The sequence below is a fragment of the Rhinolophus hipposideros genome (assembly GCF_964194185.1).
Source record: "Rhinolophus hipposideros genome assembly, chromosome: 10".
NCBI lineage: Eukaryota > Metazoa > Chordata > Mammalia > Chiroptera > Rhinolophidae > Rhinolophus > Rhinolophus hipposideros.
Genome location: NC_138056.1, coordinates 85,374,141 through 85,391,670, shown reverse-complemented (window position 1 = coordinate 85,391,670; position 17,530 = coordinate 85,374,141). Strand labels below are relative to the sequence as shown.

The 17,530-nt window shown below is 50.7% G+C and overlaps 1 protein-coding gene across 3 annotated transcripts; it reads right to left on the bottom strand.

Moving 5' to 3' along the window:
- Nucleotides 1–3,525: 3,525 nt before the first annotated feature.
- IL10RA (interleukin 10 receptor subunit alpha) lies at nucleotides 3,526–16,719 on the bottom strand. Of its 3 annotated transcripts, none has more exons than XM_081063309.1 (7): nucleotides 16,263–16,719; nucleotides 14,060–14,180; nucleotides 13,261–13,445; nucleotides 12,192–12,361; nucleotides 11,420–11,570; nucleotides 9,789–9,910; nucleotides 3,526–6,302 (listed from the first exon to the last, which is right to left on the bottom strand). In XM_081063309.1, the coding sequence occupies exons 1-7, from the start codon at nucleotides 16,327–16,329 to the stop codon at nucleotides 5,376–5,378; spliced, it is 1,743 nt and encodes a 580-aa protein (XP_080919435.1). In that variant the 5' UTR covers nucleotides 16,330–16,719; the 3' UTR covers nucleotides 3,526–5,375. The 3 variants fall into 3 exon arrangements, with proteins under 3 accessions (XP_080919435.1, XP_080919436.1, XP_080919437.1); XM_081063310.1 differs by having other exon boundaries at nucleotides 14,060–14,174; nucleotides 16,263–16,458; XM_081063311.1 differs by lacking the exon at nucleotides 16,263–16,719 and having other exon boundaries at nucleotides 14,088–14,153.
- Between the last annotated feature and the right edge of the window lie 811 nt (nucleotides 16,720–17,530).

Here is a 17,530-nt window from a genome sequence, read left to right as displayed (position 1 = left end):
TGATTAGTACCTCTAATTTCTGCTTCTTTCACTCCAGGCTATCCTTGCATCTTGCCAATTCTCCCATCAAAATGTTTGTCACTTTCCCCTTCATTCCCATTGTCCCTGCTCAATGTTGTCATTTAATTGGATTATTGTTTAAGCATCTGTTATGAACTGAATGTTTAAGTCTCCCACCAAATTCATATGCTAAAGCCCTAACCTCTAATGTGAAGGTATTAGGAGGTGGGGCCTTTGGGAGGTGATTAGGATTAGATGAATCACAAGGGTGGGGTCCTACGTGGGATTAGTGCCCTTGTAAGAAGAGAGCCAGAGTGCACTCTCTCCCTCTTCGAGTACAGGGGCTCAGGCATGCTCTCTCTTTCCCATCTCCCTCTCCTTTTCTCTTCCCTACTGTCTCTCTCTCCCTCTTTCCCCCTTTCCTAACTCCTTCCCTCTGTTATGTGAGGACAAAGGGAGAAGGGGGCCATCTGTAAGCCAGGAAGAGAGCCCTCACCAAGAATTGAATCATCTGGCATCTTGATATTGCACTGCCCAGACTCCAGAACTGTGAGAAATGAATTTCTACTGTTTAAGCCCGTTGTTACGGCAGGCCAAGCTGATTAAGACAGTTTTCTACTTTGGTTCTCTGCTATTAAAAAACAAAATTCCACTGAGTAAATTTGAAGATGTAATTGGCTTTATTAAGCAATTCGTGAATTGGGCAGCATCCCATCTAGCAACTAAAAGGGTGGTCTGAGAGTTGTACGAAATGGAAGGTTTTTATAGAAGAAGCATAGGGCAAGGGAGCTATTAACAAAAGAAAAGAAAAGATTGTACTTTAGATCAGGACATCTCTTGGGGGGAAGGGTTTTTATCATGCGGATTGCCTCTTTCTCTGGGGGGTAGGGATGGAGAGAGCCCACATGACAGATTACCTTTCTGGTACTTGACCAGAAAATTCCAGACTGACTATGTTTTGGGAGAAGCTGAAGCAGCAATTAGGTCAGGTATTACATCCAGGTTTGGTAGCCTGGACTTTAGCACAGGTGTGCCACTTTGCGTCTATGGTTTTCTCTTTCACATTGCCTCCCGCCTCCGTCCCTGTATGGAGTGTTAGTTTCTCTCGTGACACTTATCACTGACCGTCATAATATATTTTTTACTCTGTTTATTAGCTTGATGTTTAATTTCATAACCAGATGGTTCCCTCCATGAATCTGTGCTCCTTTTACCACTCTGGACCTAGAACTGTACACCATGTCTGGCAGATAGTAGGTGCTTAATAATGTATTTCTTGAAGAAATGAATACAAGAAATGCCTTCAACCAGTTCTCAATGAGTCCCTTCTGACTCATTCCAACGTTATCTTTTAAAACACTTAATGTCAGCTGACCCAACGCTTCCTTGTCAGAGTATTTATTGCCCCCCGCGCCCCCCACCACCTGGCTTTGAATGTTTATGGAAGCTAGGTGAAGTTAAGATCAAGCTTTTAGTGAGGAAGGGGTCATTAATAAAAATACATTTAATTTTAAATTGTGGATTTGCTTTAAAAGAACCCCAAACTCAGGAGTATGACAGGACATAGATGAGTCATGCCTCCCACTGCTTAGTGTCCTCTACCATAAGGCGTGATAACATCAGTCCTAACTGCTTGAAGCTGCCTCACACGGTTACCAGGGTGCTGCCCCAGGTGGGCCCAGCCCACAGCGCCCCTTTCTCTGCTGTGCAGGACTCAGAGAACCTCCACCAGCAGATCGGTGTGAGCTCTGTTGTGTGACCCACCATTCCCAGAGATTGTGTGTATTCTGTGATAGTGCGTACACTGGGGTGGATAGGGAGTGATAGACATTTGGGGGGAAGACAGGGCAGATTCTTTGACTACAGCTATTTACAAAGTTGGGAAAACACAGTTCAATAGAGTTTTCTCTTCAGTCAATGTTGATCCATTTCCCCTCTCTCCTTACTAAGAGGAAGTTCCGTTAGCTCATAGAAGTGCAGAATCACACATGCTCCAGCATGGAAAAGCCCTCGAAGGAAGTTATTCAGTTTAAGAACAAGTGGGGGCTTTCTGTTGGGGACTTTAATTCAAATTCCCGAGAAGCCTGGAAGTGTCTCACTGCCCACTGTTTGGAAGAACTCTCTCAATTTCACCCCCAATCCTGGCTGTCCTGGGCAGTTTGAGAGGAGCTTAAAAGCAGGGGAGACCCAGCACAAACTCCCCTCATTCTACGGAAGGGAAGCAGGCACAGCCTGCAGTCAGAGCTCACGTCCTCGGACTCCCTTCTCTCCTTCCAGCTGCTCCGTGTTTCCTCTCTTCCAACCACACTGGCCCTGGTTCCCTGAATTTGATGCTTATTTATTCTCTGAATCTTTATACTCACCTCGCAGCCAGTCTTCATCCAACTTGCCTCAGGGGCTTTCTCCTTGAGGCAGAAGCCATCTCCACCACTCATTTCCAGGAGAAAGTGAACCACCTCATACCTGTTACCAATCTGACAGGAGGCCTCCGGGGCAAAAGTCTGAGCAGGTCCCAAATGCTATGATATTAGTCAAGTTCTCTGAAGGTGATAGGATCAGCGCTTCCCCAGAACTGGTTATTTTCTCAGAGTGAAAGCGGGAGAGGAAGTATCGTTGGCGATGATACAGGGGAAGAGACAAGGTGTCCTCGGTCACCTCCTCAAGGCTCCAAGCTGGGACAAAGAGCAAAGGGCACCAGACTCAGGCCGTGAGCCCTGGGTTTGCTTCACCCGCTGCGCTGGACTTGGGGAGACATTCAAACCCACACACGTGTGGCTTTTCGTGGAAGGAGCAGGCTGCTTTCAGAAGAGAATGAGCGCTTCCGCACTTATGAGAAGCACCCGTGGACGCACCGCCAGGTCCAGGGAGCAGGTGGCAGGGCTCCAGGAAGGTCTACTTTGCTGTCTTCCTGGAAGGGAGGGGCTACCAGGGTCTTCCTTCCAAGTTGTCAGAATTTACACCCAAAACATTGTGTTAAGTTTTCCACTGTTTCCTTCTCAAGTCTTCTGAAAGAACTGCTTGCATATACTTTCATTTACATGCATTTTCATGATCTTTCATTACATTACATGCTCTTTATGTACATCTTTACCTTATGTTCCATTCCTTTCACATGCTTTCACTACATACACTTTCATTATCTCTTTCATGGTTCACCTGTGTCCAAGAAAAATTGTCCATGTCCCTTACAGTCAATGACAGCTATTTATGCACGGACCACTGTGTGCCTGGCACTGTGTGAAATTCTTTATGCGATCTCATTTAAACTGCATGATATCCCCATGAGGAATTATTATTTCCAGCTTATGGATGAGGAAACTTGAAATTAGAAAGAATCAGTAATTTGCCCAAGATCATAGACAATAAATGTTAGCATGAAGACTTGTACCTGAGTCTATATGATTTGAACCCGACTCCTCAGTCTTTAAAGAGACATCACACATTCATTATCATCCTCAATTATCAGCAACTTGAGTCCTCCACCAGCCACTGTCATCAGAAATCTGACTGGTTTCACAGGATTCCTGTGGTCCTGACAATTTATTGGAATAAAAAAAATACATCACTCATTTACAAATCTTTGTGTTCAAGGCATTCATATCCACTCCCTCAGTGGAACCTCACATCCCTAGGAGTGAAACAAGTCAGTCATTGTTTTCTAGTTTTACAGATGAGGAAATAGATGAGGACAAGTGACTTTCCCAAGGTCACACAGCTCGAAAGAGCAGAATCCGAACTAGAACTGCTAGGCTTTTGAAATACTCAGAATTCTTTTACTGTACTATCCTGCCTCTTCAATAAATAAAAGAACAAAATAAATAAATAAACCCTCCAAGGGAACCCTGAGGAATCCTCCTTCAAGCCTAAGTTTCCAGAGGGAGTTGTTACCAGGCTGGGACTTAGAGCTTCTTGGCAGAGTGGAAGAATTCTGGCTGGATTCCCAGGTCCAGAATGTATGTTTGCAGAATGCCAACATACAGGGCATTCTGTATGCAGGGCCATGGGATGACTGAGGGAGTATATAGCCATGGCCTGTCATTCCTCTCAGCTCCTTGCCCGGGGACTGTAAACCAGCTTTGAATTAGACTCCAAACTGACTGTGGGGAAGCCAGGTCCACGCCTGCCCCTTTCTGAACCCAGTGTCCAGTTCTCTTAGCATGATGCCATGGGTTTCTGCTTGTCTGTGAGCCCTTGGCATGTGAAAGAAGCTAGCTCTGTGCAGACATGAGTTCCGCGTCCAATTCCTCCCAGCCCAGGATCAAACACGGTTGGAAATATCACCCCAGAGGTCAACTTGGCTATCACCCAGCATAGAGGGTCCCTTATTTCACAGATGGGGTAACTACGGCCCTCTGAGAAGTGGCTGGCCTAAGGTCACGCAGCTGAACACAGAGAGAGCAGGGATCCCGGCCCAGTGTCTTGTCCTGTGGGTCTGTAGCTAAACGTCAGCAGCAAACTCAAGTGTAGGTCCCAGCCTCGACTCTCCGGGGCAGACAAACTGGTGCTCAAACCCAGAGGCTGCCTGGAAGGCTGAGTTCTGACCAATACAAACAACCGTGGTTTCTCTGGTACTGTCAACAAATGGTGGGGCAGGAGGGTGGAGACAGTGAGTGGCTTGGCCACCGCAAGTACCTGAGGGGGAATGCCACTCCATTTGCTGGAAAGAGGGAGATGTCTGCATATGGACACAAGACATCCCCAGAGGGATGGGTTCTAAGCCAGAAGCCCCCTTCTTGGTCTCAGCTCCTTTCGTCCTCCTGTGGCTCCATTACAATGGTTGACTGACTGGCTGACCAAGGCAGAACACGCTTTAAGATCTTCCATGACAAGCTCCCTGCCTGGGAGGCCTGCCATGGGGGAGCTTCTCCATGTGACCATCCCAGAGATCAAACTTCGTCTCTGCTCTCTCTTTTCCCCCCTAGAAATGGCCCCTGCTGTGCGGCCCTGAGGCCTGCATCCTCCCAGCCTCCAACAAGATGGAGGCTTCAAGGAGGAATCTGAGTCTGAGCTGACTTCAGCTTGGTGGCTTCACCATAACTCCAGAAAACCCCACGATTCCCCTAAGCAAATAATCCTTATCACACAGGAAGAGTCTTGAGGAGGGAGGAAGTCTCTGTGCTGTCCTTCTCAGCTCTGCCAGAATCTGCAGGGCCCTGTCTACAGAATAGGCTACCCACACACTCATGCTACTTTAGTGAGATGGCCTCCTCCTGCTCGGGTACCTTAGCCAGCCCTGCTGGGCCTGGCCATGGTTGGCCTCACTGGGCTTGCAGAAAAGTGCTCAGACTGGCATCATGTTTCACTTCTGACCTCTGGGACTCCTCCTCCTATTCCAGCAAGACCAGGCTGAATATAAAGTCACCCCTTAGCTTGAGTCACTCATTCGAGTGCAGACTGGAGATCAGTGGCAGGGTGACCAGGTCTGAGTCAAAGCTGCCTAGAAGACTGCCTGGGGCTGCCACACAGTCCAGAGGGGCAAGATCACGGGCAAAGCTCCAGTCAGATATTCCTAGGTCACCACCACTGGTCAAGCTCAGGAGTGGCCATTCTTCAGTTGGTTGGTTCCACTGTCCAGTTGGGGCCCCTGAGGGGTCGAGAGTCGTTTCTGGAGGATCCTGTTTCAAATAGCCTTTGGCCAGGGCTGGTGGAGGCCTGCCCTCTTCAGCATCCAGGCATGTCCTGAATTGGGGGCCAAGGCCATCTGTTGAGGAGGACTCTTCCTCCAGGCAACCTGCCTTGGCAGCCTTCTCCTCTGTGTCTCTAGTCTGTTTCAGATAGCCCTGGAAGGCTGCCATGGCTCGGTCTTCCTCCTCAGTCACTTCAGGTTCTAGGGGACTGACATGGCCTAAGGCTGAGCCACCCTGTACATCCCCAGGCTGCATCTCAGAGTTTTGGACGAGGCCAATGCCACTGTCATCCTGGCCCCGGCTATTGCTCCCCACCTGCTGCTCCCAGTTGGGCCCTGTACGGAGACTCAGGCTCGGCTCCTGCAAACAGATCCCACTGTCTGTGCTGTTGCTGCTGCCACTACTGCAGCTGCTCTCCAGCTCCAAGGGTGTCCCCTTTCCCAGAGTCACCCCAGCCTGGGGGTGGGGGATAGGGAGGAGGAACTGGGGCTCTTCAGTCTGCAGGGATGGCTTGGCACTGCCAAAGCCACTGTCCGTGCTGCCATGCAGCTCTGAGTTCCTCAGCTCTGGGGACACCTTGGGGAAGGCCTCTTCATCAAGGGGATGGATGGTGTCTTGGGTGTCTGAGCTGGGAAGCTGGTTGATGAGGCTGAAGGGACTAGGCTTCTTGAAGACCTGGAGAGGAAAGGGCAGAGTGGGTGAGGCTGAGGGTCACCTGTAGGAACCCACCCCAGTATTGCCAGGGGAGGCCAAGGGTCCAGGAGGGGAGCTCAAGGAGGTACTGTTCCAAAGAAGGGGACTCCAGAGCCTGGAGTACACAGCTACTTGTTCTTTTTGCTTCATTTTGGAATCGAGTTTCCCACCTAATGCAATTCTCAGTTTGGCTCAGGGCAGATTCATAAGAAGCCTGTATTTGCAGAGCACAGATGGAACGACAGGTAGAATGGGAGCCTGCAGACAGTGGTAAATGTTCTCAGGGGCTGTGCTTTTCAAACTTGAGAGAAGACTGGACCCATCTAGATCTAGAAGTAGGTTTCAAACTCTTTTGACTAAGACCCGAAATAAGAAATGTGTTACATAATAACCTGTATATAATTGGCCCATAAATATATAACTCAGATGTAAATAACTGAAACCAGTATAACAAAATAATACTTACCACTACCTGTGTAATGTGATATCCCGTCCCGTCCCGTCCCGTCCCATCCATTTCATTTTTTAAAATGCTGGATCTGAGACACCAAATTAATTTCTCTATTCCTTGAGTTGTAACTTGCACAAACACAGGATGGCTGTAGTGTGGGGCAGTGGAACTAACACAGAACTAGCCACTGAGGAGGATATCAGCTGCTGAGCACCCCAGGAAATCACCGAATGCTGGCCTTTCTGTCCCAGCCACACTAGTGTTCTTCCTGTCCTGGAACACATCCGTACAGTGCTGTCCCAGGGCCTTTGCACATGTTCTTTTTTTCTGGTTGAAATACTCTTCTGTCAGTGCTTTGTACGGCTGTGTCCTCCTCATTCAGCTCTCAGCTCAGATGCCTGATTACCCTACCCTGTTTCCCCAAAAATAAGACCTAGCCGGACCATCAGCTCTAATGCATCTTTTGGAGCAAAAATGAATATAAGACCCGATCTTATTTTACTATAAGACCAGGTATAACATAATATAATATACCAGGTCTTATATTCATTTTTGCTCCAAAAGACGCATTAGAGCTGATGGTCCGGCTAGGTCTTATTTTTGGGGAAACAGGGTAACTAAAGCAGTGCTCCAGACTGTCTCCATATTAACTTAGTTTATTCCTAGCACTTAGTTCGTGGAATTATTTTTTAATTTGTTTTCATGCTGCCCCCCAACACGAACATATACACACCAATTATTCCCCAGCCCACAAAAGAATATAAATTCCTTGAGGGCAGTTGCTATCTAGTTTTGTTCGCCATTCTGTTCCCAAAGCTAAAACTGAGCTGGCACATAGTAGGTGTTGACAGGGTTTACTGACTGACTTACTGCCTCACTGTGGCACACTTGTCCTCATTCCTTTTGTATATGACGACTCTAATGCAACTCTTATTGGCTGAATTCCTATTAATAGTACATGGTTTGGCAATTAAGGATATGTATTCTAGTCAGACTTCACGGGTTCATAGCCCAGCTCTGCCTCTCAACAGCTGTGTCACTTTGGCCAAATTATTTATCTCTTCTGTGTTTTAGTTCCTCACCTGTAAAATGGAAACAATGACAGCACCTCCCTCCTCCTGTTGTAGTTCATGCATGTAAAGCGCTTATAACAGTGTCTGGCACATAGAAAGTACTCAATAAATATTTGGTGAATTGAATTTTACTCTCCAATAATTCTCTGAGGAAGTGTGATTATCTCCATTTCTTAGAGGAGGAAAACTAAACCTCAAAGAAGTTAAGTGATTTGCCCAAAGTCACACAGCAGTAAAGAACAAACCTGGAATTTGCATGTAACTGAGCTAATTTGACATCCCCACTTGTCCACTAATATTTACCTTAATATACTGTTGAAAGATCAGATCAAAACAGCTAATGAATGAGAAGAAGGTAAGGAATGTGAAAGTGCTCTGTGCACTATAAGTTATTCATAAAGTTAACAATGACCATGATCATGAGATGAAGGAATTGGGCTGTATCTGTCTTGAGGAGGAAAAAACTCTCAAGGACAGCTCAGTTTTGATCCAAACGAACAGAAGAAACCGGGAACCAGAGGTTGCCTGGCATCTCCTTTGGCATTGTTGCATCTATGTCTATTTCATGGTTAGCATTAAAGTAACCGGTTTCTATTCTGGCTGCCCACCGGGCTGTAATCCAGCCCCTTGGGAGCCAGGGTCACACTGATCAGCAAGTCGTAGGTGCTCAGCAACTGTAGCTCAATTGCCAGCATGTTTACTCTTTGCCTACATGCTTTTCTTGATTGCTGCCTAAGGGTCTCCCATCCAGTGTACCAGGACCACCTTCCCCCACCCCTCCGCTCTCTAGTTATCCATCCTGACAGCAGGCCCCATGGTGCGTTCATCTCTATACCACCCATTCCAGCTCTGGGCCCTGCACGTAGAATATGCTCAAAGTATCTGTCAAACAGGCAATGTACACTTTTGTGGGCCTGAATCGCCACACAGCACAGAGAAAGAACAATGAGCTACACACTTCAGCTAGACATGAGGAAGCATGTTTATAAGCCCCTAAGGCTGTAGGGGCTGCCCATTCCCAGTCTCCTTGTCATATGTCTCTACCCAGGGCCCTGCAGTTAGGAACACAGTTCATTTTGCCTGGACAAAGATTCTAGTTGCGCCAGGTAGTCCCACCCCTCTTCTCTCCCTGCCTCCCGATCTCCTAGAGTTCTTACTCAAAATAATTTCAGAGGGTCTTTGTCTCTCTCTTTGTTTTTCTCCAGAGACCCTGGGATCCCTCTGGAGGGTCCACTTCCATCTGTAAGCCAGTTGAGGGGGATGTGGCAGGTAACCTTTGGAGCAGCCTGAATCCCAGACCAGACACAGGCCGAGGTTTGGAAATGCTGCTCAGTGCTGCAAGTTGAGCTTTGGAGGCTAGGTTACCATGAGTGCAGCCTTTGTCAGCATTGTGCAGTAAGAGGAGACACTTGGGGAGGGGTCAGAGAGCCTGGTTTCCTCCACGAACCCTCCTCTCTAACCTCACCTCTCTCCTCTGTGCTCCCACTCTGAGGGCAGCCTACGGGCTGGCACTTCCAGCCCTTCGTTCTCCCTCTTCCAAAGCGCTCACCACCAGCATTAGGGGTGGGAAAAGACTGGCTCCCTCCTGACTCTTCCTCCTGGCTGTGTGACCCTGCACGTGTAACAATCACTCTAAGCCTCAGTTTCCTCACTTGTAAAATGAGGATAATAAATGTACCTGCCTCAGAGGTACTAACGCACAGGGGCTGGTCCATGGCCAATTATTAGTAAATAGTAACAAAATGATGTTGGGCGGGGTTTGGGACTACTCAGTAGATATCTGGGCCACTAGAAGGCAACATTCTCGGCACTGGGCTTTGCCACCATGCTTAACGAAGGTGCCTCCTGATAATGTCAGGGCGAAGGGAAGGGAATGTCTGTGAGCGAGCACCTGTCTCCTGGGGTCCTGGTGTGGAGGGACAGTGGCCTCCCTGTGAGACTTACCAGAACAGTGGGCAGCTTCTTCCGGGGCCGCATGTACAGCTGGAGGGTCAGGAGGGAGGCCAGGGGTCCACAGAGCAGCAGGACAAAGATGAAGAAGACGCTGAGGTGGGTCATGGTGAAGTCTGTAAGCCCAGAGAGACGCATTTGTAGATGGACATCACGGGGCACGGAGGGGCAGGCCCCGGGGATCCCACGGCCACTCCTGGAGCCGCTCAGTCAGTGGTCCTGGTGACTCCCATCGCCCCAGGCTACCTCTAGACCATAACTCTAGGCGTGTTCTTGGGAATCCCTACCTTGGCCCTGAAGGATTTCCTGGGCCACTAGAAGGCAACATTCTCGGCACTGGGCTTTGCCACCGTGCTTGACCAAGGTGCCTCCTGGCTTGATGAAGGCCAGAGCTGCTGGCTCTCTGCACTCACGGCACAGCACATGGAGCAGCGAGTCAGGATGGTACAGCAGGTAAGGACAGAGGCTTTGGCAGCCAGACCTGGGCTCAAATCCCAGCTGCACCACCTACTAGCTGTGAGGCTGTGAACAGATTACTCAGCCTCTCTGAGCCTCAGTTTCCTCATCTATAAAAGGGGAAGAATGGCACTTACCACATGATACCGTTGTGATGCACACAGCACCTGCCATTTATCAAGTCCTTTACTTATGTCATCTGATCCTTAGGATAATCTTAGGAGGGAAACGCTATTGTCACCTCCATTTGTATGGTTTAGGATCCTGAGGTCCAGAGAGGGTAAGTAACTGCCCAAGGACATACACTTCATAAGTGGTAAAGTGGGGATTGGAACCCAGACCTCTGTACAAAGCTAGTTCTTATATCAGAGTGAACGTAGAAAAAGCTCTGAAGGTTGCTGGGCACACAGATGGTGCCTTACTCTGCTTAAGTGACAGTGAGCTTGTTAGTGTCCTTCACGAACTGAAGTATACTGTAGAAATGTAAGGACTCAACTTGGGTCTTTGCTGGACCCTGTTCCCACTGCACTGGGCACCCCAGGTATGCTGACTAATGGCGTGATTCACTGGGCATTTGACATACGTTGTCCCAAGTTGCCAGTAACAGCTTCCTCTGGGCACACCCTGTGCCCTCAGCCAGACAGTGTGATCCTCAGGGCAGGACCATGGCCTTCACACCCTGAATGCCCTGTCCCCTCCCCTTCCCAGTGCTTAGCCGAGAGCCTGGCACAGTATTGTTGACTTGAGCAGCTGTGGTAAGGAGTCAGCTCAGTTCTGCTTCCTCTGAGGGGGAGGGAGGTAAGGAGAATGCCCTTCATGCCCCCAGTTCTAAGAGGGGACAGCAGAGGGCTGTAACAAACAGGAAGTACCACAGCTGACTGAGGGTGGCCTGGGGGGTTCCTGGTAAGCACAGCGGTGCTCAAACTGAAGCACCCACAGAATCAGGAGACGTGGCTCTGCCACCATGCTCTAGGAAGTAGCTTATACGCACTGAGCCTCACTTCCCTTCTCTCTAAAATAGGGACAGCAGGAGCTCTCTCCCAGGGCGGGGTGAGGATAGGGAGCTATGCGTGAGAGTGCCTGGCACCATGCCTGGCATCGGCAGCTTTTCAAATTGTGTGAGGCCCTTCCTGCCTCCCCCCGTTGGGACAGCAGCCTGACAAACTCACACTGCTGGGAGAGCACGATGCACTCCTCCTCAGACCATATCCCCTTATTCGCTAGGGTGCCCACAGACGGTTTCACCTTGACACAGAACTCTCCCAGATCTCCAGGGGCTGGGAAGCTGAAGTTTTCATGTGTTACCTTCTTGTTTGAGAACTGAAATGAAAACAATGACAGCAATAAACAAAATATCCTTGTTTCATGACATATGAAAACTGGGAGCTGGAAGGGCCTATAGAAATGATCCAGGCCAATGATCAGTGTTCTTTACCTAAGATAACAAACCCTGTGTTATCAGCACAGCCCAAGATCCCTGTGATTACCATGATTCGTTCTGTATTAAAAGAGTAGAAGTATTTTATAGATGCTAAGAACCACCCCAGAAAGGGCTGGAATCTACCGTGGTGGAAAGGAAAGAGGATGGGTTTTGCAGATTCCAGATCTCCCATTTAAGGGAGTGTCCTTGGATAATTACATAGTTCCTTGGAGCCTCATTTCTCATCTATAAAATGGAATAAAGTATCCACCATCAATAGTGATAGGAAACAATCGTTACAAAGCATCTCCTGTGGCGCCTGACACCTAGTAGGCAGTGTCTTCCCTGCCCCGTCAGGAGCACCGGTTTGAGGGCGAAGATCATCTAAACTGCCTTCCCTGCCTCTACGACCGCCCTATACTCTGTCAGCACGCTCCCCAGCAGTGCACAAAAGGTGCTTCCAGCTCAGGTGGCAGGGAAGTGGGGTAGCCCAGGTCCTGTGGCCTTGAGGAATCCCATACCTTATAGTGTCCTGGCACCTTTCGAATCGCAATCTCATACTCCCGGAAGTGTGGGAAGATGCTTTCGTATGTGCTGCCTTCAGGGGCCATCTTGGGCCTCGGGGGCTGGATCTTTCCAAGGACGACGCCGTTGTGCATCTCTAGCTTCACACTGCCAACTGTCAGATTGACTGAGCAGGGAGGCAAAACCATAAGGCCTGCAGGCTGGGGAGCGCCTGGGCACCCCCCCAGCTCCCCACACACCCCATGCCTGGCCCCAAGGGTCAAGCTTTACTCACCCTAAAACCTGGGCCACAGGTTTCCAAAACTAGCAGAATATTAGGACTTCCTGGGGAGCACATTAAAAATACAGATGCCCGGGGCCTACTCAAGACACAGTGAATCTGAATTTTTAAAGCTGGGCCCTGGAAACACAGTGTTTTAAACACACTCTACAAGTAATGGTTCTGCACCCAGCTGGAGCACTGGCCTGCAGGCAGGTATTTGGGAGCTAGCGACCTAGACCCTCCTAGACCAGTTCTGACTGAATTCCACCGAGCAGCCTCATCACACGCAGAGAGCACAGTGGGTCCCACCCTGCACAGTGGAAGAACCCCTTTGAGTTTGGGGCTTATTCTTTTCTCCTATCTCTGCAGAGAGAGACTCCCAACTTTTTCTCAGTAACACCTGTCTGCTTCAAAGCCTTCTACCCTGACCCCTGGCAGTTCATCTTTTAAGGGGTAGGGGCTGTTCCAATTCTGCCTGCTGCTTGCTACCCTATGCTGAGTGCTTATGGATTCGATTCCTCTCCCAAAACCCTCCAAGTACTCATGCCTGCTACAAGGGCCTTGTGACTCAGCTGGCCCTTACCCCAAGACTTCTGTACAATAAACAACTCCAGTTCCCTTTTAAATCTTGAAAAACTTGACTATTTTCATCTAAGCCTTCTCTAAAGTCCTGACTCAGGCTTTTTTGAGCAACTAGGTCCCTGGCCAGAAAGCCAGGCTGTCATGACAAGCTATGGGAACAGAGAGAAAAGTGCTAGACCAGAGCTTCTGGCCATGTTGTAGGCCCAGGGCAGGAAAAGCACCTTCATCCCTGGAGAAGCGGGTGCTGGTGCTGGTCCAGTTGGAGTGCTGGTTTCCGTCCACGGCCCGGACTTTGGCTCGGTAACCTTGGTTGTGGTATAGGTCTAGGGTCACCATGGTGAGATCACAGGACAGCATCAGGCTCTGGCTACAGCTGGGGATGGATTTCCAGGGCTCCATTCCGTAACTGGGGAGATAGCAGGGGGACAATGGGAGAGGCACTTGTGTTCAAACCTGTCTCCTTTCAGAGGGAAACAAGAGGCCAGGGAGGAAAGCTCCCGTGATTGTACGGCCCTCAGGGTATTTCTCTAGTCCTGGGCATTGAACTGTAAGGGATCTGCCTTGGTTCTGGACCCTGTACCAATTTTTCTGTGGTCTAGAAGGCTCTTAGATTGAAATATGAGTAGCTCAAATCCCAACTCTTCCAGGAAGACTTGCTCCTCCCTGCAACACAGTATAATTTCTCCCTTCTCCCAACTATATCTGCAGGTGTTAGGGTTTCCTTGTTTTCCAACCACATTATGGGTGCTTTTCCTGTTTTTCCAATAACATGGAAAAATCTTGTGGTTTTCCATGTTATTGGAAAAACTGTGGTTTTTCTCACCACAGAGCTCCCAGCACACTGCTCAGCACATATGAGACTTAATTAGTACTTGTCAACTGATGGATATGTGACAGGGTCCTTCCTGTGTCACTTCAGTAACAAGGCAGGTATCTTCCTGTGCCAGGGCAGTAGAAGGGGATGGACTCAGCCACTCCCTCTGTTACCTCCCTCTTTCCTCCATCCTCCCTTTTCCTTACACCAGGAGCTCCACTTCATAGTAGGTACTTTCAGACTGATTCGGGATGGGCGTCCAGTGGAGGATGTGGTGGAAAAATTCTGCTTCAAACCACACAGATGGAGGTCTGGGAAGTTCTGTCCCTAGGGAAAAGAAGTGTGTCAGTATCAGAGCTGGCAGAGCCCACCCCCAGGGGTAAAGATGATGATGGTGATGGTGGCAGGCATTCTAACAATTCCTATTCATTGAACACCTTATTCATGTGAGTGCTCTGCTGAGTACTTTACATATATTGTCTCATTTAATTATCATAACAGCCCCACATGACAGGCATTTATTGCCCCAATTTTACCGGAGAAGAAATGAAGAATCAGAGAGGTTAAGTGACTTGCCCAAGGCCAATGGGGCTAGTTAGGGGAAGAGTGGGGCCTTGAATCCAGATGTGTGTGTTTCCAGAGCTTGTGCTGTGTCCTTAAATCACTGTCCTGTGCAGTCTGTGATCAGAAGCAGAAGTGGTGGCTGAGAAGAGCCAGGCTGAGTCTGATGTCTCCCAGTTAGGAGGCAGGGGGTGACGGCGAAGGTATGTCCACAATGAGCTCTGCGATAAGCTAGTCCCGGCCTCTGCCCAAACCCTGTCCCTGCTCCAGCCCCATCCCAAGGCCTGCCCCCAATTCCCACACCTGGCCCCTTTCCTGGCTCCAGCCCAAGGCCCCCTCTCTGGAGTTCTTTGGGTTCTTTGGGTATCCTGCTTGTTGGTGTCTGCCTGTTTTTCTTCACAAATCTCCTGGGCGACCCCAAGCTGAGCGCTTGCCCCATTCTATTCCCCAGCTTGTAGAAGGGCTTTACTTATAGTCACATGCCCAGCTCAGGCTGCGTGAGAAGAGACAAAATGAAGCAGTTCTGGTTCTAGACTGGGCTGAGGACATTTCTACAAAGAGCCAGTATGCTTGGCTCCAAGGTGAGATGATAAATACCAGTGCCATCTCCATCTCCTGTGTTCCCCTCCCTCCCAACACACACCACTCGCCATGGGAAATGCCAACTTCTGGAGCCTCAAACTAACACTTGCCTGTGTGCTGTGGGCAAATTATTGAACCTTGCTGAAGCTGTTCTCTCATATGTAAGAGTGCAAATACACTCATGTTAAGAGTCTTTCCTGTCACGTGCAATGAAATAGGTCGAGGCTAACACCCACCCGCAGTTCCTCTTCTGTCTTCGTTGGTCCCTTAATGTCTCTCGTCTATCGGCTACTCTCTCAGGCTTCCCTTGTTCTCGAACTTCTTACCATCTCTCTAATAATGCTTCTTTTTTCTGACTGTCATGTTCACTTAGAAAGTACATCTGTCCCTGTCCCTTGCTTTCTTATACTGTCTTTGATCTTCAAGTCTGCGTCTTGATTTCAAAGCATTAAATGGAAAGTGAAAAATGCAGTGGGTCTTTGTGGTGTTGGGCTGCCCGTCCCCAACTCAGCTCTCAGTCATGTGAATGGCTGACTGCATGTTTATTTGTATTTTGGAGAGTGGAAGAAGTTTCAGTCCCTGCTGGACCTGCCTCTGTTCTTGGTCCTTCCTCCTCCCGGCCCTTTCATTCTCTCTCTTCAGGGTTTACTGTTCCCAGTTGCAGAAACTTTCCAAGATAGCTGGCTGGGTTAGGAGACTGAGCGAAGGGGTAGGAATAGGGAGAAAGAAGGCAGGTAGCAGTGGGAGTGCATTAGGGGCTAAAGAAGGAACAGGGCTGAGGCAGGGCATGGGCGTGGAGGGTGTAGTGGAGGAAAAGAGCTGGGAGGAGGGGAAATGCACAGGGCAGAAGTGGGCTGGCTGGAGGGCCGAGGGAAGTTAAGTCAGACGGGGAAGCAATTCCCCAGAGGGACAAGCAGTCCCATCCTTTAAACTGGAACAACAAAAAAAGCCAGCGATAGATTTATGTCTCGTCGGGAGGTGGGCGGGCGATGAGCTGGGGAAGAGGGTCATTTAACTTCTCTACCTACACCCCGCACCCCTCCAAGCAATCTCAGCTTCGTCCACTGCCACAGCGGGTGGAAACCCAGGCTAAGCCATGATGAGGACATTCAGGAAGAGGGGAGATGATGGGTGACCTTCTCCGCGGAGGGTCAGGCTCCCGGTGGGGCCCAGAACTTTGATGCGGGGATGCCGCTGTGGGAGGCGGCTCTGGCCCCGCAAAGCCCCGGCGGCCCCGCGCGGAGAGGGCCGGGCCGCGCTCCTTACCGTGCGCGCCGGGGCCGAGGCGCAGGCTGAGCAGCGCGGCCAGCAGCACGAGCGGGCGCGGCACCATCCTGGGCGCGCCGCATCCTCCGGAGCCGGAGACCGAGCCGGAGCCGACGCCGGCCGAGCGGACCGTGACTGAAGACGGGCTGCCGGCTCCACCCGCGCGTCGCGAGGCCGACGTCCGCGGGGCGGGGCCTCGACACGTCCCGCCCCCGAGGCCGCTGCGCCCGGGAGCGCGTGCGGGGCGCGGAGCCGGCTGCTGGGGGGATACGGGCGCGGGGCGGGCTCGGCTCCGGCCAACTTACCCTCCCGACCCTGCGGCCCCCAGTGCGAGCGAGTGAAAATGGTGCGGGTAGCCTGTGTGCGTGTGTGTGTGTGTGTGTGCGCGTGTGCGTGTGCGTGTGTGTGTGCGCGGGCGCGTGTGTGTGTGCGCGTGTGTGTGCGTGTGTGCGTGTGTGCGTGCGTGCGTGCGCGGGCGCGTGTGTGTGTGCGCGTGAGTGTGCGTGCGTGTGTGTGCGTGTGTGCGTGCGTGCGCGGGCGCGTGTGTGTGTGCGCGTGTGTGCGTGTGTGTGTGCGTGCGTGTGTGTGCGTGCGTGTGTGTGCGTGTGTGTGTGCATGCGCGGGCCCGTGCGTGTGTGTGTGCGCGCGTGTGTGTGCGTGTGTGCGTGTGTGCGTGCGTGCGCGGGCGCGTGCGTGTGTGCGCGCGCGTGTGTGTGCGTGTGCGTGTGTGCGTGTGTGTGCGCGCGTGTGTGTGCGCGCGCGTGTGTGCGTGTGTGTGCGCGTGCGTGTGTGTGTGCGCGTGTGTGTGCGCGCGCGTGTGTGTGCGTGTGTGCGTGTGCGCGCGTGTGTGTGCGCGCGTGTGTGCGCGCGTGCGTGCGTGTGTGTGTGTGTGTGTGTGTGTGTGTGTGTGTGTTGGGGTACAGGGAGCAGGGACAACCTTGCTACCGGGGTGTGAAAGGTGGGGTGAGGTGGTCAGAGATGCTGTGGCCCTGGCAGGTTGGAGTTGGGGAAGGTGATCGCCCGGGATCTCAGGGGACGTGTGCGAGGACACGTGTGAGGCTTGGTGTCTGCTGTCCTCGTACCTTAGTACAGGGCTCTGAGCTACACCAACTGTAAGGTAGGCAGTGCGCTACCTGACTTCATATTTTTAGAGCAGTGCCCATGCCCTCTCCCCGCTGCTCTTGGCTTCTCTCGCTTGGCTGCAATCTCACGTTAGGAGTTGGGACTTTTTGGGGTTTTTTTGTTTTGTTTTTTCCTGTTGGGTAATA

Coding starts and splice junctions, on each gene's coding strand:
- IL10RA (XM_081063309.1), bottom strand. CDS start 16,329: ATGGTGCCGCGCCCGCTCGTGCTGCTGGCCGCGCTGCTCAGCCTGCGC. Junction 14,181..16,262: donor CCTCGGCCCCGGCGCGCACG/GTAAGGAGCGCG, acceptor TCTTTTCCCTAG/GGACAGAACTTCCCAGACCT. Junction 12,362..13,260: donor CCGCTTCTCCAGGGATGAAG/GTGCTTTTCCTG, acceptor CTCCCTGCTCAG/TCAATCTGACAGTTGGCAGT.